Below are 24,074 nucleotides of genomic sequence, written 5' to 3' on the forward strand. Positions count from 1 at the left end.
AATAATAATTTTTCAGAAGAAGGAAATTTTATTGCAATATCAAGCAAGAGAAAGAAACAAAACTGAAAAAAGTGTGAAAGATGAAAGATATTTTTGATGTCCTACAGAGATGCCGCTTTATTCTAGATTACTGGGGTCCTGAGACTGGTTATTCGCAAAATTTAGGTCCCAGGATAGATATTTGCACAACACAGATGAATACAAAAAAAACCCCCCAGAGATTAATACCCAGCGTTCATTTTATACCTACAAGGTTATTAGCAAAATCCAAGTTATTTTTGAGTGAAAGAGGGTCCCCCTCGAAAAAAAAATTTAAAGTATGCCCCCCTCATTCACTGGTATCTGCGAATCAAATAAATAATTAATTTCTAAAAATATGTTCAATCCAAAGGTTTATTGAAAAAAGGATTAATTTACAAGGTTATAACTAAGTTCTTTTACTTTCATTGTCTACTAATAGAGAAAGCTTGCAAAAAAACTATTAACACTGAAAATTTAACGTATGTGGAATTTAACACATGTAATAAATCTAAAACAAATACAATTAAGTTTGATTCATTAGTAAATATATAAATGTGTCTGTCTATAAATTCTCTTCTGATTGATTCTTCATTTTGGAAAACTTTAGTTCTTTCAATAATATTTTCTGATTAAATCTGAAGCAAATGATTCCGACGCTCATCTTTTGATTCGTATGAATTCATGTAAAAATTTCCTGGTGGAAGGATTTTCTTTTCCCTCCCTGATGGTCCACAACCCTGTGGTCTGCCAATATTTAACTGCCACATAGTTCCACACCTGAATATGGGAGCTATGTCAGATTTACAGGGCTCCCACTTAAAAAATTAGAAAAAGTAACACTGAAAAAGTAGAATGGGGCAGGGTACGCGCCTCCTTCCCCAGACAACCTAATCATAGCATAATAAAAAAAATTCCCTGAAAAAGTTTTTATTACTTTTTTTACAGCACTGTTTTAGTATCTTATAAGACTGACTCAAGCTAAAGAAAAATGGCAGACATGACATGACTTGGTAACGAAAACAATTTTAGGCCAAAACAGTGTACTAGCAACCAAAGATAATTATTTTCTCTCTCCTCACAATATAAATTTAATTTTTTTTTTTTGGGAGTCTTCCATAGTGCAGTCTGTCAACTCTCTTCAACAATTTACAGCAAATTATGAAGAAAGCCAAAGCATTTCTATTTTTAGGAATGGCCCTTCTTCGAGACCACTTTCAAAAGCACAGTGCAAAATCTATAAATTACAAGGTTCAATGTAAATAACTCAAGGTGAATCAGATGGCTTATATTTTACTGTTCAATACCAATGAAATTGTCTTCGACAAATGAAGCAATTTCATTTTTAGCTCTTTGCTGCCCCTTGCGCACCCTCCCCCAAAAAAAATTTAAAATATTTTTTAAAATTTTTGTAGAAAATTAAAATATTGGGGGGGGGGGACATTCTTTTGCTGTCTGTTAATTTAAAATTATTTTTAAGTGTCGATGACACAAAATTTGTGGAAGAAATCCTCGTGTCCCTCCAAAGTATACACACCCCTATTGTGGTGATGCAAAACGGTGACGACCATATAGTGGCTACATGACAAAACTGAATATTCAAGGTAGAGTTTTTACAGATTCAAATCTTTTTCTGCCAACATCTCGAAAATATTTTACAAATGCAACGGGCATTCAAATACTTTACAATTTTTAAATCACCATAATAGGGGTGTGTATACTTGTAGGGACAAAGCGAATTTACGCTGTATATAGACACTGTCTTCGAATGTTAGTAGATAGCAGCGGAAATATATAATTTGTGGTACCGCGAAAGTGTAATTCCTGGTAATTTCTTACCCGCAGGGGGGGGGGGGGGGGACTCTCCAAAATGAGAAAATTCAGTACACAGCCCCTCATTCACGGAAACTAGAAACTAGACATCTCATCTCATTCTTCAACAACCCGCAGTTATATTGTAATTGTAAGCAAATAATTTAAAAAGTGAATGGATTACATATGAATTGAAATGTATGGCCGATAATAAAGGAAGACTTTATAAAGTTTTAAACGAAATTCTTCAGATCATGATAAAGAAAATTATTACAAAAGCTATAATAAATAGTTAAGAAAGAAAAAAACTGCAAAGGATGCTTTCTACCATAACAAATTTATAAAATGTGGTAACGACATCAATAAACAGTGGAACGTTACTAATGACATCATAAATCGAAAAATAAATACATTTGTACTTCCAGTAAATACTGACTTTAAAACATTAGTGGATGAAATGAATGAATTTTTTATTAATTCTGCACTAACTGAAGATTCTGAATGCTGATGATGATTCTGACGTCTATTCAAAAAATTCTCATTACTTGGAAGATTGGCAAACCATTATAAAGGCATATACACATCTGAAACGCATTGCTAGGGAACCATGGTAACCAAAGTAAACGTTCCGAAAGTGATTGTTGAGGCCCAAAAAACAGTTATCCGACAGTTTTTTACCCATTTGGGACATTTGCCCTGCACTGATGAAATTTTAAAGTAGCCTATAATTCATTCTCAGTCTTGTTTGGTATATATGCAAAATCTGGCAACAATCGGCCTAAAACTGTAGATTTGTATAAAGAACAGACATACATACTTTCACATTTATATATAAGATATGAAACTCTTCAATTCTCAGTGGCGTTTTAATTGATAAATTAAAACATGCTCTTGTCATACCCATTCATAAATCCAGTAATGTCACTGATTTCAAAAATTATCGTACGATATCTGTTTTGCCTGCATTTTTCAAAATTTTGGAAAAAATAATGAAGCACAAAATTATAAATTTTTTAAATCAACTGCATTTTTTTTTCCAAAAATGAGTTCGGCTTTCTTGAAAATAAGAATACAGAGATGGCAATTTTGAAATTTTTAGGAAAAGTTTATGAAAGTAAATGACAAAAAAAGCCTTTGATAGTTTCAATCATACAATTCTTATACATAAGTTATATTGTTCAGGTCTAAGAGGCAACACTTATCACTGGTTTAAAAGTTATCTATCAAATAGAATGCAAGCAGTTAAAATGATACAATAGGCACATATAGGATTATTAAAAATGGTGTCCACAGGGTTCTGTTTTTGGACCAATTTTATTTCTTTGTTAATGATATCAATAATCTGGATCTACATGGTGATTTGATTAGCTATGCCAATGACACAGCTACTGTTCTGTCAGAACAAACATATACCATGTTTAAATCTGATACTGAAGATTTAACAAAAATTAACACTTGGTTGAAAATCAACACTTTTCAATTATATAATAGAAATATTGAAACACTTATAATCCGATGCCATGAGTTAGGATGTTCTGTTGACTAATGTTTCTGCCCGATAGTCTCAAAAACAGAGTTGTTCAAATATTTAGGAGTCACTATAACTGAAAAATTTGAAATGGAACTCTCATGCAACTGCACGTAGTAATAAAATAAAATACATGAATGTTCATTTATATTGCTTGAAAAACATTATATCTCCTCAATTTATTCATACACTTTATTATGCTTGGTTCTACTCACTTATTCAGTATGCTATATGTGTTTGGGAAGGTGATTACGAGTCCAACTTGAATGTTTTAATAAGTTCTTTGAAAAAAACTATAAATATTATTTCCTCTCATAACCCTACACTATGTACCTATTATTATAAATCAGTTTATAGATTTAATATTGAAAAACTATATATACTAAAGTCTAATGTTTATTTATAAAAATCCTACTTGGTTTCAAATCAGGCAAGCACATCTTCGTCGAGGTTTTCAATATAATATTGTACAACTTAAACAAACATTAACCCAAACGCAATTCATATATTTGGCTCCATTATATTTTAATAATCTGCCAAATGAAATAAAATATGAAAAAGAATTAAGAGCTTTCAAAAAACTAATTGATTATATTAATCTTATACTACAATAGGAAGGTACTTAGCCCCCAGTATACAGTGTTGTCACACCAAGGCCTCTGTAATATTTGTGTCTGTTTGTATATCTTGTTTGTACTTGCTATTTTATATGAAAGTGTTTGCCACCACAGAAATATTTGTATACTCTGGACGGATCAAGCGATCCCTTGAGTAGAATATTGCATGTATATATATTGCATTTTTCTTTTCTCTTTTTTTCTCCCCCTTAATAATTATTATAATAAATACAATACAGTATAGTAAAATGTTTCTTTTCAAGGTCACATGGATGGTAGAAAAGGGGGAAGTGAAGAGTTGGAGGTTTTTTTCTCTTTATATTTCTTCTCTTTTTTAAACTAGGAAAGAAAGTGTGAACAAAATTTTTATGAGTCCTTTTCCAAAATCAGGGGTGCAAGTGCCCCTCATCCATTTCGGAGCAGCAAATTTCATTTTTGGAGCAGAAATTTTGAAAATGGAGCAGAACTAAACACGAACTATATCTGCAATATAAGGAGTAGTTTTTCTGTGAAATGCCAAAAGTTTTGCCAAAAATGGTTGGAACAAATAATTCTAAATAAATTTCCTTCACAAATTAAAATCCATTTAAATTTTTTCTGAATTATCTTTTCTGTCATTAATAAAACGACGAATGATGAATAAAAATTATTATTCTTTTCAAATTAAGCAACATGCATACTGAAAACCTAGGCAGCAAGAATTTCTGCTGCTTGAACGCCAAAGTCTTATTCATCCTGATATAGCAAAAAAAGTGCGTGCAGAATAAAAGAGTTTCCGTGAAAAAAAAAATTGGCTTCTCACAGAATTTAAAGGAATTATTAAATTTAAAAGCAAAATGCAAAAAACGAGAAAAATATAAATGCCTTATTTACTTAAAGAATTTCTCAACCTAATAGCATGTTAATAGATTACGAATCACGATTCGCTTTCAGAAGTACAGCATCTCAATGACTATTTTTTTCCAATTTTTTATGCCCTTGAACATAAGATTTTGTATGTCTTATTCCATTAAACATTAAAGCATTGCATGGACAGATTTTTCAATCTTTGAACAGACTTTTATTTATTTGTTAACAATGAACTCTTTTTCACTATCTGTGTTACCATATGCTGAAGATAAAAAGTCTTCACCAAAACTGGCAAAATTTTGAACTTCGGGCAGCTTTCAAAGTTGCAAAGTTTGAATATGTCTGCCGAATATCTATCTATCTATTCTCTGAACTGATTTCACTTCTTGTAATTGTTTGGATTGTAGTGCAACCCATTCATCACACATAATCAATAGTTCTGTTGGTGATACAATGTTAAACAACCTCTCAGCAATACGTGAGGGAGTAATCTATTATCCCAGCAATGCACGAGATGGAGTATGAAAAACAAGAAAGGGTGCAAATATTTCATTCTCTCCAACAACATGTTTTGGAAAGGTAGGACATTAATATATATTAGGTATCTCACAGAAGTTATGTAAAATGAGCATGCTCCTAGTACAAACTCTGACTATTGTGAGCATGCTCCTCCCCCACCAATGCAGTGGCGGACCGTGCGGCCATATTGGGCACCGCTCAAGGAGGGGTGCCAAATGGAATTGAAAGGGTGAAAAAAGGTTTGTCAACCAAAAACATGTGGTCAGTAGCGCCAAAAAAAAGGTTCTGCATGGGTAGAGATTATTTTCACTCGAGCCGGCCTCGTTCACCAAATCCGGATTTTCGCGATGTGAAATTGTTACAATCGGCAACCGCAAACGATAACCACACGACCGCATAGTGGCTAGATGACAAAACTATGAATATTTTTGCTGGAGTTTTTACAGATTCTATTTTTTCCCAACGATCTCCGAAAAATTTCGGTAATTTAAACGAGTAAACCAATCACCTTTTCGATGTATGCCGTCTTTGAAAGCAGGTTGGCAGCCGCGAAATTACCGTTATTTTCAGCATATAACCTATAACCAGCAGGAGAAAAAACGGTCTCCGAAATCGGAAAATTTGGCATATTTATTCAGGGACTTTGATAGAACGCCGGTTATACCAATAACAATACAGGACTTTATACTTCAAGGTAGTATAACTACTTTCTAAGGTCACGAGATAACGCGATTGTGGTAGATGGTGGGAAGTGAAAAAAAAAATTGAAGTTTCTCCCCCTCGTATCTTTTTCCGTGTCTCGGAAAGAACGCGTCCTGTGAACAACAATTTCATGCGCCTTCTTCCTAAATTAAGGGTATTTGACGTACTACAGTGCATTAGCGGTACCTCCGTGAACCACAAACAAGAATTGGCGCAAATGCGCAGGGATTCGGCAAGTTGGCGCACCGTGTAGCAAGAGAACCGTTTCGGCGCAGTTTGGCGCAGCTCTTGCACCCCTGCAAAATTCTGGGTATTCGATATGCGTCAGTGGTACCTCTAGCCATATATACCTCATATCGTCTCCCCCCATGTTAGAGAAACAAATGTAGAATTTTACACTTTCTTTTAATCAGCTGATTGGTTACCTTATTTTGTGATCTAAGTTTCGCCTGGAACTCAAATACGTACCCCCTATTTAACACTTTAGGGTCTAAGCCTGAGCCCGACTAAGGATGCCGTTTTTGTTCAAGGGAACTAAGCCTGAGTCAGATTTGGGATTAACTTTTAACTCTCGTAGCTATAAAATGGCTGAATATATATGTTCCAAGTGTTTTTAAACATAATCTATAAATCTTCTAGTTCCAAAAAAATATATAGATGGCAGCAGCCAATGAATGTAGCTTTATGAAACAATGTAGCAGTAAGTATAGTTGAAACACATTTGTTTTCCTAGGTAAGGTAGCTATATTTATTGTTTCATGATGTTTCAAATGATTTCGAGACTTATCAGAGGCCGATGATTTGGCTGAACTTAGAAATATATTAGCACATGATTCATTATCAGATTATCCAGAATACCATCCCGTTTGTATAAGGGATTTAAAATCACAGTTCTCAGATGACCATGATAGCACCGGCAAATATATTTGATTTTTTGCTTTTGAACAAAATTTTGTGTATATTACTTATTTTTTCAAATGTTTCAGGACGTATATTTTGCAAAATTATGTTGCATTTCAGATGATGAAAAGGAGCAATGGAGGAAATTAAAGGCAGAAACTGGAAAAAGATTGAGGAAAGAAACTTATTGCGAACCTTGTGGTGTTGCTGTGTTTGTAAATGTGTGTTCTGAAGTGTACCATACAAAAGCAAATTTTACATGATGATATATTTTTTAATAAAAACTTTAATAAAAAACTTACCTCAAAGAAATATTCTTAGTACCTGTTTATATTTCAATAAACCTGGTTTTTAAATCAGTATTTGTATATACACTGCTCAAAACAATTAGGGGAGCACATGGTTTTAACAAAATTACGCAAAGATGTATACCGATAAGTAACATAAAATGAATCATCCATAATTTAAAGTCTAGCAGGAAAAGGAAGAAGAAAACTTCATATGCAAATCAAAGTTCATGACGTCAAAAACCAGAAAAAGGAGATAAGGGCAGAAATCAGGATGTTGCAGAAACGTCTGTTTTACTGCTGTAACTGTGAAATTCGATTGCGCAGTATTTTTTTTTTTTTTTTTTGAGACAAGGTGACTTGAGGATGTCTCAAAATCGTGATTTACCGGAATCCATGGCATGGCGTGTTATAGGCAGACTGGAATCCGGGCAAACACAACGTAGTGTCGCGGACGCTGTTGGAGTCGCCAGAAGTGTTGTTGCAAGGCTGTGGAATCGATTCCAAGAAACAGGAAATGTTAGATGTCGACCAGGGCAAGGTCGGCCAAGTGCCACTACAGCAACTGATGACCAGTATGTACGGTTAACAGCCCGTCGAAACCGAACAGAGAATGCTACGCAGCTGCAAAGACGGTTGCTCTTGGCAACAGGACGAAAGGTGTCCAGCCAAACAGTACGTAATCGGCTTCATGAGGTAGGGCTCTATGCACGTAGGCCAATGGTCTGCATTCCGTTGACCCCACGCCACTGTGCGGCCCGAAGAAGATGGGCTGCTGAACATCGAGATTGGGAGCAACATGATTGGAGCCAAGTGCTGTTTACAGACGAGTCCCGATTCAGTCTGGAGTGTGACACCCGACGTGTTCTGGTATGGGGGGACAGGGGGGCACTCGAAATAACCCCGCATTCGTTCTTGAAAGGTCACAATACAGACGAGCTGGTTGGATGGTATGGGGTGGAATCAGCATAGGCGGACGTACGGACCTGCATATCATTCGGAATGGCACTTTGACGGCCCGAAGGTATGCAGACGAGATACTGCGACCTCATGTCATCCCTTACGCTGGAGCCATTGGAGATTCCTTTGTTTTCCAGGATGATAATGCCCAACCACATAGAGCTCGTCTGGTGGAGAACATGCTAGAAGCTGAAACAATACAGTGTATGGAATGGCCAGCGTGCTCTCCTGACCTGAATCGGATGACGCATTGCTGCGCGACCAAGGCCGCCTGTTACTGTCCGAGACTTGCAGATTGCACTTCTTGAGGAGTGGCACAGTATTCCCCAAAGTCTGATTGATAACCTCATGGCATCCATGGTAAACAGGTGTGCAGCAATCTTAGCTGTTCGAGGAGACCACACGCCCTATTAAAACTCATGCATCATGTCTAAACAGTTTGTGTTCATGTCAAAACCAAATTGTTGCCCTAAATCATCTTTTCATGTTTTTTCCATACTTTCAAAGAATTAAAGCTTAATTCCAAATTTTTTTACGTCTTTTTTCTGTATTGCGCATTGATACACGTGTACTATCCGTTGTATGCCAATACGTGGCTGTCTCGCACGGTTTTCTTCACTTTTTTGCTTGCTCCCCTACTTGTTTTGAGCTATATATATGTATATTGTATATGTATTTGAGCTTGTATATTCTAAATATTTAAAAAAAAAAATCATGAAAGTGTCAAAAGCCTGCAGTCCACAGGGACAAACATAGTTGAAATAGTGCAAACCCAAAAGTGTTAACCACTTTACGACCAAGGATGCAATATTGCGTCAAAACGTAAACGAAATAAATTCAAACACGTCTGTTTCCTCTCCCCTCATCACCACGAAACTTAAAGTATAACAGATACGAGAGTATATTAATAAGCGGTTTTCTTTTTCTATTTTTTTTCTTACTTTTATATATTTTTTTCTTCCTTTTTCTAACATGTCATTATGTTACAAGGTTATTATATTTATCACTGATTCGTCAAACAGATCATCTGGATTTCTCGCCATTTCTAAGTGAAGCAGTTAAACACGCTATAAAACATTTTAGGAAAATAACTTCCATAGAGTAACATGGGTAGAGTAAACAATATAAACGTCATTTCTCATGTTCATTTTTTCCTAGGACATTGCACATTTGTGCTTCTAACATGAGGGAGACGATATGAAAAATGATACATGTATTTTTCCAACCCCAGTTTTAGCAGCACTTAAATTCAACGAATATATTAATTCCTTCATTATTTTCATAAACAATTTCAACTTAATTAACACTTTTAGCACCCACTTTTTCCTGCCAGAAAAGTGTGTTTGAAGGCGAAGATGGTTGGGTGGGGACAAGAGTAATCTAAAACAACAAACCATCATTTGAAAGAGAATTCTGTTAGGTCGAGTATGAATAAATTTGACATAATTGAAATAGTACCTTTTTATTGCTACCTATCTTGGATGCCGATCCAAAATCCGCTAATTTTATATGACCAGTTCTATCTATCAAGATGTTATCTGGTTTTACATCTCTGAAAAATAAAAAGCAAGATCAAAATTAATACTAGAAAAAAAAATCAAATAAAAATTTATAACAAGGAGGAGCAGCTCACATTATATATAAAAATGCATATAAATAGTATTTAAACAATTGCGATATTTAAGTCAAACTATTTTGTTATCACTGATTATTTTGATACAAGACAAATTTTTGCTCATAAAAATAATTACTGAAGATTTTTCAATTAGCAATGAAGACTATTATTTCATGAAGGTAAAAGTAGAAACTATAAAAGCTAGGGTAACAATCTATCTTCCTCTGATTCTCTCAAGGTTTTCAAAGCAAAATTGAAATTTAAATGTTACTTTACTGAACAGTACCTGTGTGCATAGCCCATCAAATGAACGCTGTGTATAGCAAGCATAAGTTCTGCAAGGTAAAAACGAGCCATTTCATCACTGAGCACAGTGTACTTTTCCAATAGTGTCAACATATCCCCGCCTGGATGAAACTCCATGATAAAATACAGATTTTGAGAATCTTGAAAGGCATACTGCAACTTTGTCAACCATGGGCTATTAGATTTGGCCATGATGTCTCTTTCTTCTTCATAAAATGCTGCCTAACAAAAACATATAAAAGAAACTTTTATTTGCATACCAAGTACCATCATTATATTCAGCACACAAAAAAAATTCTGTAATACAGAAACTTCCAGTCACAGGTAAAAATTTTTGCATTTTATAAAACTAGTTAAAGACCCGAACGAAATGTTTAAATCAAGCAACAAAAACATTTCTACTTCAAAATAGATTTTAAAAAATGGACAGAAATTACCAAGTTTTATTTACAATATGGCAACCAAGAAATTGATACAGGTTAGTTAATTAGCTGATTCAAATAAAAAAACTAACTGAAAACTGATTTTTTTTTAAATTATTAGATTTGATCGTGTATAACAATATCATCTATAACAAGGGTCTTCAACTTTTTCGAGTCGCGAGCACTGCTTATGGGAATTATTAAAAGAAGAGCACCCTTTCTGCAAGTTTGATAAACGTATGTCTGAAATTAGGATAATTATAATCCTTGAATACAATTTGTGCAAGGTGTTTAAATTGAAATGTTGATCAACTGCTCGTGAGCATGAAATTAGATACGAGTTTTGAGCACTGCGGTGCTCACAATAGGTTGAAAATGCCTGCTCTATAACTATTACTTTCTGGTCCTGATGCACTCTTGTCATAGTGTTAATATATTCCCTATTCATATAATGATAACTACTTTATAAAGATAAGTTTTTGCAGTCCCTTGAGTATCATTATATAGACATTTCACTGTATTTTATCTTCACACCTCTTATTTGATGACATTTCTCAAAGTCAAAAATGCTCATTACGAATTGATGAATATATTTTCAACTTCCCTCCTGCTTCAATCTATATATATAATTGATTTTCTGCATGTGTGTGTGCATGCTCTCTATACAAATTTACAATTTTAGATCAATCATCACCAAATTTTGTACATATACCAAATGGGGCCCAACTTGAATGATAGGCTACTTTAAAAGTTTGTCAGAGCTGGGCAAATGCCCGAAATGGGTAAAAAAACTATCGGTGGTCCAATGGTTCCAAGCTTCAACAATCACTTTCGGAATGTTTACCGTGGTTCTCTAACATTGCATTTCAGACATGCATATGCCTTTATAATGGTTTGCCACTTTTTCAATCCTCCCAGTAACGAGGCGTTTTGAATGACGTCATAATCATCATCAGCATCACTTTGAGGGTCAAGCAAAGAGCAGAAATCAGTATCAATATCCCCATAGAAATCAGTGTTAAAATTAACGATTTTACTGTAGAAATGCGGAAATTTAGTGAGATTTTCCACCACATCAATAATTTTAAAAATTGTATTAAATTCTCGATTTTTGAAATATTGAGTTCGCTTAGAGAGATATACAAAGGAAAAATAAATAGGAGTAATTAGCCAGACCTACTTTTTAGTTGGATATCCATGCAATAACATTGACTTCAACCTTTTATTTATATCTTCTTAAGTATAAAAATTAATGTCTCTGTATTGTCTTTTGATTATTCAACTGCATAAATTCATGTGGATTAGGATGTTTTAAAAATTATGGGCCCATAAAGTACATAAAAAAAATTCCAGAGCTTTAACTAAGCATTTTTGGAAGCTGAAACAGGCAGATGAATAACTTGAAGTTCGGGGAGAATCGAAATACCTAGCGCCCCTTAAAAAAAGAAAATTAATTTCTACGTTTCTTTAAATCTAGATTTGTTTATTTCATGAGTTGAGCAGGAAGTCACCATATTGGTTAACTTAGACACGTTTGTATGCTCATCAAAGAAAGTATATCCTCATCCAAAAAGCCTCATTGAAGAAAACCTGGGCAGCGCCAGGTATTATAGCTAGTAAAATAGTAAAAGGCACACGTTTAAATATTGAAATAAAAATATTTCAACAATATTCAGAATATTATAAAGTTGTGGAAATAATGGAGAATGAGCAGAGAAATAAAAGATATTAAATATAAAAAACTACATACACCCTGATGTGCTAATGTCTCTGCTTTTCTGAGTATCTTCATGGCATAAACATCACTGGTAGCTTTTTCTCTCACGACTTGAACTTCCCCAAAATTACCACGACCAATTATTTTTTTTACTTCAAAATCATTTACACTGACACGCATACATTTCAGTTCTTCTATCAGGGATTTCACTGAAAAAAAGAAACATAAAAAAAACGTCATCCTCATTTTAAAACTTGACCTTTTTTAATAGCCCAACAGGGGTGGGAAGTGACTAAGTCCATTTCGGAGCAGCAAAATTCAGGATTTGGAGCAGCAAAATATGGGATTCAGAGCAGATATTTATAAATTGGAGCAGTGAAATTAACAAGAATATTATCGTTAACCTTCAACCCTTTTCAAAATAAAACTGCACTGTCTTTTGTTATCAAACATCTTTTCGTCAGCTTGATTTGTGTTTTTTAGGCTTTTGACACCTTGTTTGAAAGAGCGGCTATTAAAATTTTTTGCACCCGTCTATTTAAGATGATTTTTGCTTACTGTGGGTACTATTTGCTGCCTTGAACAGCAGCACTTCAAATGAGCTAAAAAAATTTTATAAGTTTTAAATTTTTTTATACTTGGAAAGAAATTGTTGCAAAATGGGAGAGAATTTCGGAAGAATCAACTCGATGTTTGGCGATTCAGCACTCATTATTTGGCGAGATTAGCGATCTGATAATCGCTATTTGGCGAGATTGACGATTTAACGCGCATTATTTGGCGATATTGACGATTTAACGCTTGTTATTCGGCACATTGGCGATTTAATGCTCGTTATTCGGCAACATTGGCGATTTAATGCTCGTTATTCGGCAAAGTTTCTAAACTAACATTCGTAATTCGGCGAACATGCGCTTTTTACTCCCGGAATGAAAATTTTTTCACGAAACATCGGGATTTAACACAATGACAATCGACTACAGTAATTTCTGCTGCTTCCAGTGACGACTTTTTTTTTTAAATGGAAACACTCGAATTTGCACTTTAAAGCTGAAAGGCATTGCAAACTATCTTCAGTTCCACGATCACGGACAATATCGGGGTTTCGCGATGGAAAGCCCGATCAGGGGCACGACCACCTATATAAGATAACCTAGGTTATATAGGAGGTCGTGTCAGGGGCCAATAGTTTAAGTATAGTGGAATAAAACACGCTCTTCAAGTAAAGAAACGTTTCGTGGCTAGCAGGAACAACAATTTTTTGGCGTCCTTTCCGAAATTCCGGGCATACTGAAGCAAAATTCGATATTTGGCGCAGAAAAATGCGAAAATACGCTATTGGAGCAGGATGGCGCAAGATATTAGTTTTGGCGCAGTGCGGCGCAATTGGCGCAGGGTTCCCACCCCTGGCCCAAAGACAGAACATACAAAATGTGAATATTCATCTTATGCTAAACTTTCTTTTGTACAATTAATTTTAACTCAGAGTGAAAAACACTTTTTCGTTTTGTACTGCCTAACTCATTAAATGGTGCCAAACTGGCTAAAACAATGTCTCCAAATTTCAGCTGAAAATATTACCATCTCAAGGTTCTACACCTCAAGTGAATGTTTATAAAGGGAGGTCACCTATCTTTTAACGGAGTGGTGAAAAACGTTCTCTAGTGGAAATATAATTTTAAATATTTAACATTGTATATATTAATATTATTTCAAACTTGGTGCACATATTTTTGATTGTATATGCCAATGTGAAATTATAATATCTGTAACACAATTCTGTACACATCTGTAATAAATTGTAATATCTGTTGTTTTGTAAATTTAAAAAAAAATTCCATTTTTAACATGTTGCATGCATGATAAAATAGCGTGACATCAATGTAATTGAATAAAAATTGATTCAAAACAAAGAAAATTGTTAAGTTTATAAAATGATCGATGAAACTGAGATACCATTGATTCAAGCTTATTTAAAATTGAATTTTAAATTTTAAAATAAAGTTTATTATAATCCAAGTGTCTATGAACGGATTTCAAATCTTTCATGGACAGAGAACAGTTCTCTTTTATTTTGGATTTTTAATTATATTGATGTCACAGAACAGAGCTGTACAAGAGCATACTGTTTTTGTTGCTTTCAAAACTGGTGGTTGTTGAGTGTGATGGAACGAATGTCAACATTGAGAAGAAAAATTGAGTAGTTAGGTTAGACGTGTTTACATCATTGTTGGTTATAGATTGCATTGGTTTTTATGCTTATTACATACCAATGAACTGCATCATTTTTTGACTTCTGACCGGAAGATTTTGATAAGGCTTAAAAATTGGAAGGCTTCCGGGTAAAAAACGGGAGCATTAGCAATTATGTGAGAGTATTCTATTAAACCAGGACTTGACAAATTCCAGGCATCAAGTCACAGCAGCGACTAAGAAATTGGTATTGATGTCCAAAGTTTTCTATGTGTGGTTAACAAATTGAAATCTAAGGAGAAAACAAAATGTTAGAATTTATATCAATATCAATGTATCAATACCAAAAGATTGATAGGCCTATATGTCCTGGAAAAGTTTCAAAAACTGTTTTTAGCCTGTTCATCTTGTACGGGGGGGGGGGGGGGGGAATTTTTGGCTCCCAAAATAATTGTCCAGGGGGCCTAGATTACTTTGTGATTTGTCAAGTCTTGTATCAAACCTTTAAAGAGAAGTGTTAGAAAATAAGTTTGTAAGGCCACTTGGAATCTTGCATTTGTATTAGTACAGCTATTTGTACAGCTAAATTGGCATTATGCAGTTCAAAGAATTTTTACTGGTAGCATAAATATGGATTTGAATCTGTATTTACCCTTTTCTATGAATTGTGTAACATGTATATTTTTTTTCATATGCTTCGTGTTGCATTCATCGTATAAAGCAAACAATGCATCCAGCAAACCATCTCTGTGAATCATATGATGATCAGGATTATTTCGAAGTCCTTTGCCTAGAATCATCTGATTTAAACGAATGATTCGACTGACAACTGGTTCATCCGTACGGGAAGACATCTTTACATCCAAAAATGTTTCAATGAGAGAAGAGAAAGAAGAAAACAGTAAGTCAAAACATGTTGGTAATGAAGAATAAGTTTACACACACACAATCTATCAAATAATTATCATAACTCATCAGCTTGAACATCTCAATGTTTAATAAAATGACGTTGATGGAAAATTGACTGCCACCAGCACACTGACTGTAGTGAATTTAAAGATGAAAGATCACATTTGCAATTGATGACCTGAAATAGTAACTAATGAACAATAGTCTCAAAATCCAAGGTAAACAGGACAGAGACCACCTAATATTACCTGAAAACAATGGGAAAACAACTTTCAAAGGCGATTTAGGGCCCTCCCCCATATTGATTTTATGGTAAATATAAATGGTAAAAAATTTATAAAATACAAGGTCTGTCACAGGGTTGGAGCCCCATCAACCTTTCAATTATATTTAGCTTATACATTACTCTCTCACTAATCCAGCGCACATCAGACCAGTGTGTGCCAGATTACTGGAAGCTAATTGAAAAGGCCCATTAAAATAATATAAAATTCTGTGCACAGTCATGCTTTTTCTTCTACACTAGAAGAAAACCCAGCTTAAAATGCTGGATTACTGGACGGGCTGGCTGGATTATCGAGTCTACTGCACTCACATGGGCATTATAATTGTAATTGGCCTTAAAATATAATTTGTTCTCATTTGATGAAATATAATTGCTCTAATTATTTTCTCTGGACTTACCTGATCATGCTTATTTGGGGTCATTCAAGTATTACTTCAGCATCAAAAGGGGGGGGGGATTTTGGATTTGCTGACAAGGGGGGGGGGGGTTGAAGTTTGATTATGTCATCAGCCACTCTTTTTGAAGATATGAAATATTCCAAGCTGCTGACGAAATTTTGCTGACTGGGAAGGGGGGGGGGGGGTCAGTGTTTTGCTGAGGGGGGGTCAAAAATGGCTAAAAATCTGCTCACGTAATACTTGAATAGCCCCTTTCACTCTTCTTGTTCTTGATTCACTGGCACAGATTACGGCTGCGTAATCTTTTCTATTGGCTATTTTATTTCCTTCGGCTTCTGTGTTGCCATTACTGCACTTACAGATCAAATAATAGACCTTTGTATAGTAACATACAGTGCCACATTCAAATAGCGTCTGTCAGCATTTTAGAGCTTATTTTTCTTTGTTCCTTGATACGCTGTATTGTATATAGTTTTCCTAGCATATTCTTTGTATATACTCTATTTTTATCTATTATACTTTTTACCTCTGATTTGTTTTATTCGTTGCTTTTCTTTTTTTCTATCTCCTTTTCCTAATGTATGGTCAGGTTAGGACAAGGTTACCATATTTATCGCCAATTCATCAAATAAAGATCATCTGAATAGAGATCCTTACTTACTCTTAGAATGTTTTGTCATTGTCTTTTGTTTCATATTGTCATTTTTTCATTTTAACAGCCAGCATTATCCCTTTTTTTGGGCAAGAAAGATGTCCAAAAGCATGACTCCATTTCACTCTTGGCGAATTCTTGTTACGCTGTTGAGTGTTTTTCACATCAAAGAAAACATTGCCAAAAGGGATTATACTATAGCTCAGTGTTTTCGTTTACTTCGCCACACCCCACCAAATCTCCTAAAAATCAAAATATTGAAGAAATATTTAAATGCTGTTTCAATCTATTTGTGCAAATTTAAAACTCGAGCCCAAAACCTGGTTTAAAAAAAAAAACACAAGTTTTCAGCCTTTAAAACAATGCAGGCCTAAAAAACTATGTGAAGCCCAATTGCTAATGTGGTATTTTGATTCTCGCAGTAGTGTCTTAACAGGTAAATCCATCGATGCAAATAGTGAGTCCCACATATTTGGAGAATTTTACTTATTCCGAGAGAATGTGTTCATTAAATATGAATTTTTATTGATAATTAATGATTCCCCCCCCCCCATCCCCGGCAGGGTGTTGAGTTCACGTTGGGAATCACGGCTATGGCTGTTCCCGTCCACGGAAAGAAAGAAGCTTTCCTCCATTTGCTGGCAACATCAACTTTATAAGTTATTGGAAACTTCGAATTTCTCACATTAACAAGTAACCGATTAATAGTTAATGATTGTGTATATAATTAATTGCCAAATTCTGAAACGAATAAAGGAATAATTGCCCTGAAAATCATTATTAATCTTATGACGAAATAAAGAGTATTCCACGTACATTATATTGAAGGGTAGAAACTCGAGGATAAAATTCACCTTCAAATACTTGCACTTGCCTCTACTTGGGCTCTTTCGAGGTGCGTAATTACTTATGACGTCACAAACGACGAAGCCACCTTCGCAAAATACAGCGAAATGCCAACAGCAACGCCTCGGCCATCACTTTGATTTCTCTCGTCACTATACAAACAACACCTCTTAAAAAAAGCCCGCCATCCAACTAAAACGAGTCGGCCTTTGTATCGGCTAGCTGCCCCAGTGTTACTCATGATATGGCATGGCAGTCATCCAATAGGGCTGTAAGACGCCTTCATATACACTGAGCTATAAGTCAAGTTTACTTATAGCCAAAGCCGCTTGAAAGATACTCTTAATGCAGCTTTGCTTATAGCTCAGTGTTCATATACAAAAGGGTTCTATATAGAGGGCGTAGGGGTGCATTAGAGGTGATGTCACGATCAGCAGCACTGATTCCAAAGAAACATTTGCGCTGTCTTGACAAGTAAAAAATGGTGGGTCATCTCAAAAGAAAACGTTTTTCGATTAACAAAAAAAATGACAATTTCAACAGAATTACATAAAAATGTTAGAAGTACCAAGCTTCTACGTCTATCAAGCAATTTTTTTTATGCATTCTTACTTTATTATCAAGTTTATACATTTTTCTTTTCGTTCGTGAATTCGTCGTCAGTTCCAAATCGAGCGGAGATAAGCATTTCCCGCTGCGAATGAAGCCATGACAGGTATTTTCAGCTGCGAATGAAGCAGAGCCAAAAAATTCGAAAAAAGATTCGAATAAAGTGACGGCAGACATCTTTAGCTGTGAATGGAATGTAGGTAATTCGGAGCATTCATCGTCAGCTCAGAATTGGGCGGAAGCACTAAGCTATAAGTAAAGTGGAGTGAGGACTGCGCGAGCCGTCGTCCTACGCGACCGCATCACCCTTTTGGAGCGAACCGGGCAAAACATTTCCTGACCATGTTAATGCAATGGGGCAATTCTAAATACGAGACGTGTACATTAGGGTGGAACGAAAACATCTGCAATCCTACCCCTTAACTGAGAGAGTGCATAGCAGTCAAAATGACGACCAGAAGCGTTTATTGTTGAGACATTTTAGGAAATCCCAAAGAGTTGGATTCTCGGGTCTCGCCCACCTATGGCGATGTTATGCTTTGTTATTTGCTGACTCAACGCAATATGAAGGCACAACAATCAAGAAAAGATCCATCTATTGCAGACATTTTTGACATTATCGTGCCAAAGATAGAAAATATTTGGAAAACTGCTTCAATTCCTACGGTTTCTCACCAACGGATATGCGAAATTTTCAAAGACTTCTACTGTAAATACAAGAATCTTCAGAAAATTATGAAAGCAAGGAAAGATTCTCAAACTTTCAAGTTGAACTTGAAATCTTTTCAGTACGAAGCACGGAAATTAATACAAATACAAATACAATACAAATACAACGCCACAACAGGCAAATTGCCCAACGAGGTGGCTGACTTAACAACATCATGGATCCCCGAGCCATTTTTTGGAGGCCCTACCTACTACTGCTACACCACACATGCACCCCGCCCACACCCCCCCGCGGAACCCCCAACGAATCGGTACATGCGGGAATGTGCGTGTACGTGTAGTGAAACCTGACGTGAAGTTTTTTGTTTCTCTGTAATGCTCGTTATGTGTAGTGCTGCCATCTGCCACCAGTTTTTTCTAACTATGAGTGAATTGTTATGATTGAATGATTTATCGTTGTAGGACTGTTGCTCTCTGTGGCGAGACTTTTTAACGTGGAGATCGGCTCGCATTTGCGCCTTGAAGTTGGGAACCACAGAAAACCAACTTCAGCCGACCATCACTGTGGCAATGGTGGGGGTTGAACCCGGATCCCCACGATGCGAGTCCGTCACTATAACCACTCGACCACAGAAAATTGTTCGACATTGTAGCATGCAAATGTGATTTTGAAGGCTGTAAGTGTGACAAGTTGAGAAAGGTCCCAAATTTAGAGCGAGATTTCTTGCAAGATCAAAGAAGTACACGCAAGATGGCCATTGGTCGAGTAGATGTCCTAACAACAAAAAATTTAAAAACAATGAAGAAAGGAAAATGAAAATGGTATCCCATTTGAAGTCATCTTACGAAGAAGAAACGGCGGAAACTAGTTCATCAACCACTGAAAATTCATCTACATCCAACGATTCTGAGGAAAATGATCTACATGAGCCAAAACAGTTTGCCGTTGAAGTTAGCATTTCCATCTACCAGTACCTGGAGCTGGTCCATCAATCAGTGCCGAAGCACGTATTCCGTTTTTTTTTTTAAGTTCTACCATCATCCTCACAGATGAGAACTGAATTACTAAATGTTGCTCTTGCTTGTGATAGAACTAGTGTGTCTGATGGATAAGCTGCAATTATTGCGAATGCTGTGCTGGAAGATGTTGGGTTATTGACGAAAGAGACGCCAAATATGACAATAGACCGGATGAAAATAAGGCGTGAAAGAGCATCACAGAGTTCTTCTGCAAGATAAAATTCCTAGAACAAATATGCGAGGAATATGTTCTGATGGTCGAAAAGACAAAACCTTTGCTAATGTCAAAGAAGGATATTCTTTCCATAGAAGAACCATATCTGAGGAACACATAACTATTGCAGGAATCCGGGTCAATTTATCTCGGTCACACAACTCCAAGAAGTAGTAGAGCAAGGGATATAGAGTCATCAATTCTTTGACTTTTTGAAGCAAAATTTTGATACGAAAGAATTGATGGCGATCGGATGCGGCGGAACTGTTACCAATACTGGTTATAAAAAATTATAAAAAGATATCGGAAAAAGTTTGGAAAATTGTGAAAGATTACCTATTGTGAAATTTAAACCAATCTCTAATAACCTTCCGATAATGGACAGTGACAACAGTGATTTAAATGCAGATCAGAGATATATTGTGGAAATAGTAAGGGCAAAGAACTGGGAAAAAATAGAATTCTAAAAATTAGAAATGAGAGATTGCTCAGAAGCAGAAATCCGTACATTTTTGATGTTCCGAAAATAAACTTTTCTGCTAAACACTATTCGGAACTAATTGCATGTGATCAAGTGCGAGTGATCAAAAAGCTGTTGAACGGTGCGTACGACTCGTAACTGAAACATCTCTTGCTGTATCAACAACCGATAGTCGTGAAGGCTTCATTCAAGCCAGAATAAAACCAAGGAGTACTCTTCCATCGTTTGTAAAAAAGTTGACTATTTTGCAAAAAAGTGACATGTAATAACAGAGGAAGCAATAGAGGCACCTTCTCCTGACACCTATATCGTCAAACTGTGGTTTTTTTTTTTATAATTTGGAATATGGTTATAGTTTTGTCTTTACCCCCATCCCCCAAAAAGGGTTTATTATATATAAAAGATTTTCATAACGTGCACTTAGAAAAGTATTTTTGCTCGATCTTTAGGGTCCGTGAGGAACCTCAAGATATTAAAATATTTTCCTAGATTTGGGTATAACGTCTTAAAACCGTGAAAGGCACCTTTTGAATACTAAGGCAACATCAATTTCCAAAAAAAGTGAAAAAAACACCCTTTTTCGTTCCACCCTAGTGTACATTCCGTTTTTTTTCCACTTTTCGGCCAATAATTATGTATTCTTTATTTTCAAAAAAATGTATAAAAATGAATACTTACTTTCGTACATGAAATACCCTTTCTTTTCCAAAACTTAAGAGGAACAATTTTTTTTATAAAAAAAACAACATACATTTCTAATATTGTGTTTTTCATGTGGGTGAAGGCTTCCACTTCAAAAATTCGTATCAGTGAATATTTCCGCGAATTAACTGCTGAAAAAAAGAACTTTCAATGCAAGAAATGAAATAAAAATTAGCGAGAAAAAAAAAGTGTTTAATATTTTTTTTCGAACATATATACAACAATGTGCACATACAAGTTTTTTCCAATAAACAATTTACAAACAGGTCCACAGAGAATAATTTGGAATATTGAAATCACAATTCACAAGAGCACTCATATGTTTGCTATCAAATAATTACTTAGTTACAATGCAAACCTTTGTCTAGTATTTTATACAGACAAACTCTAAATTTGAAGGGATTTTTCCCCCTCCAACATATGCAATTATTCACAGCATATAAGAAATTCTTTACATTTTCATTAGATTTATTTTCATCATGACTCTATCTACAACTGCCATGTTTTCTCACATTGCAAGGGTACCAGAAACTAACACTTTTTCCTCTAATTAAGACTTTGTAATAATTATTGCATACATAGCTCAGCAGTAATCAACACATTAAGGAAAATGACCAGGTGGTGGCCCAAAATTTCAATAAAAGATATTTCACAGGCGATACATTAGAATTTAAATGAACTTGAAACACCCAAAAAAAACTGCATTAAATTGGCATTTTCACAATTATGCAATCGAAGCTCAAGGAGGGACCAGAGGTGCCAACATGAATAAAGCAGGACATTGTGTATTCATTAATTGGGGAGTTGACATGGAAGAACATGTAAGTTACACAAATCAAATCTTACAGGACCTATCCTAATAGACAGTCAATTATTAGAGCACAATCCAGGGGAGTGCTTCCTTGTGCTGTAACATTTTCAACATATGAGAAAGCTTCGCTCATGGAACCTGGGTAACATTCGGTAGAGCTCATCCAGCATCGCTGGGTGGGGAAGGGTAAACTTTTTTCACAAATTTATATATAATTATATGAACAAGGAGAATAAAAATATAAAGTAAGTGCAAATTCTTTCATACACGATGTGCATCGTCTCCTACTCGGTTTCACATTTTTATTTCTCAGCTGATATACTAGGAGTTCAAATGGGACAACTCCAAAAGTGTCTTTTAACAAGGTAACAGTTTGCATGGGCATTCCACATACTTTTTGCACAGTTGTTAACATTGACGTAAGATCTGATATTTTTTTGTCCCTTCATTTCAATCTTTACATGGAGCAGTTTTATTTTGCGTCTCAGTTCAGCTTTGGTGGGAATATCTGACTTCGGCATTTCAGAACTGATCTGGAAAATGAGGGCAATCATCCCTTGACAAAGTGACTGTAGCCAGTAGACTGTTGACAAAGGATAATGCTGTAGCAGCTGCTTCAAATTCATTTTGAACATCTGATTCATCAGTGTTCGCCATGTTGTCATGATTGTGAACAACAGTTTCCAACCTTTTAAAAATCTGCAAAAGAAAAACCTAATTAAAATAATAATTTCATATACAGTAAACCTCTTATAATGGCCACCTCCAAACTGCTGCCATATTTTGTTTAAACCAAAGGATTCTGTATCAGACTTAACATTACAAGTAACCTCCGATCAACTATTTCCGAACGAACACTTGACACGGAGTTGAAAAAATATAATTAGCACAATGAGAAAAATTTAAAAAAAAATTCAAGTTGATTTTCAAGGCAGTCCTCCCTTCACCAAATTCTATGAAAAGAACGACTGTGTGTGTGTATGCTTTCTATTCCTGGGTATAAATGTTAGATAGGTGTTGAAGGCAGTGGAGAGGGGGAAAAAATCTTACAGATTAGAGGGGGGACAACAGAAGACATTCTGTCAACACTAATACACAAGCTGTCCAATTACTAGAAAAGTTTTGTTTATGTGGCATTCCCTACTTCAAGGCATGGTTCAATCCGAAAAATGGACCTTGCAAATAGCAAATGAATAGAAATATTCAGGGCATAAATTTTTTGGGAGGGATGTGTCAATCTTCTTTTCACAAGAACGTCTTCAGCTATCGGACTGAACATAAAAATGCCCTGGAAAGAAGGCTTCATTTATTTTGGATGATCCTGCTAGTGGCCACTGTTAGGAGGTTTTACTGTAATTTTCCATTATAGAGTTTGCAAATAAAGTTGTTTCTAATTTTTACGCGAAAAACAGAAGTTGCCAAAGATTTAGAAAATTATAAAAATACATATATTTATAACTATATATAATAATATATATATTGCAATATAAAAGCTGTGTACTATGGTGCACAATGGCAATTTGATTGTTCGCCGCATAATTGAATACACTTATATATCAAATATTATGTGCCAGAACTGTTGATAACCATTTAAGTGGGGCCGATTGTACTTAAAGTTTGAAACCACTTAAACAAGCGAAAATAACTTAATATCTTACCAGTGGAAGGCGTTTAATAAGTGATCAGCGTCGCTTCTGCAAAGGCTGAGGGCGATGTGGAAAATTGAATATAGTAGAAACAGCATGTTCTTTCAAATAGCGTCGAGAAGAGGACTTATAGCTGTCAGCTGCGAAATTCTAAGAACAAATGTTTTAGCAGGATGTCAAGACCTTCCTTTCATAGCTTCCACCCATTGTTTAAGAACTTTTGGGTTTCGAAGAGGGAAACCTTTATTAAAAAAAAAGTATATTCATTACCAGGCTTCAAGAAAGCAATAGAATCAATCAATCATTGTTCATAATACAAATATTTTTGAAGTTTAAAATTCATGCGATATTAATTTGTTATTTCGAATTATGCTCATTAAACAGAA

The 24,074-nt window shown here is 35.3% G+C and overlaps 1 protein-coding gene across 4 annotated transcripts in view; it reads right to left on the reverse strand.

Moving 5' to 3' along the window:
* LOC149084256 (citron Rho-interacting kinase-like) overlaps positions 1-17,794 on the reverse strand; it is a 115,410-nt gene extending 97,616 nt beyond the window's left edge. For 3 of the 4 annotated variants that reach the window (XM_089234621.1, XM_089234620.1, XM_089234618.1), the window contains exons 1-5: positions 17,545-17,794; positions 15,098-15,299; positions 12,286-12,461; positions 10,094-10,335; positions 9,651-9,744 (exon numbers count right to left, since the gene is read on the reverse strand). In XM_089234621.1, coding sequence (XP_089090747.1) covers positions 9,651-9,744; positions 10,094-10,335; positions 12,286-12,461; positions 15,098-15,299 — 714 coding nt within the window. In that variant the 5' untranslated portion in view covers positions 17,545-17,794. Of the gene's footprint in view, positions 1-9,650; positions 9,745-10,093; positions 10,336-12,285; positions 12,462-15,097; positions 15,300-17,506 lie in introns of all 4 variants that reach the window. The other variant, XM_089234619.1, reaches the window with a different exon arrangement.
* Positions 17,795-24,074: the final 6,280 nt, after the last annotated feature.

This window comes from Pholcus phalangioides, unplaced genomic scaffold, assembly GCF_987345545.1.
Source record: "Pholcus phalangioides strain wild (caught in Gottingen) unplaced genomic scaffold, Ppha-v1.0 ptg000008l_1, whole genome shotgun sequence".
Classification (NCBI taxonomy): Eukaryota; Metazoa; Arthropoda; class Arachnida; order Araneae; family Pholcidae; genus Pholcus; species Pholcus phalangioides.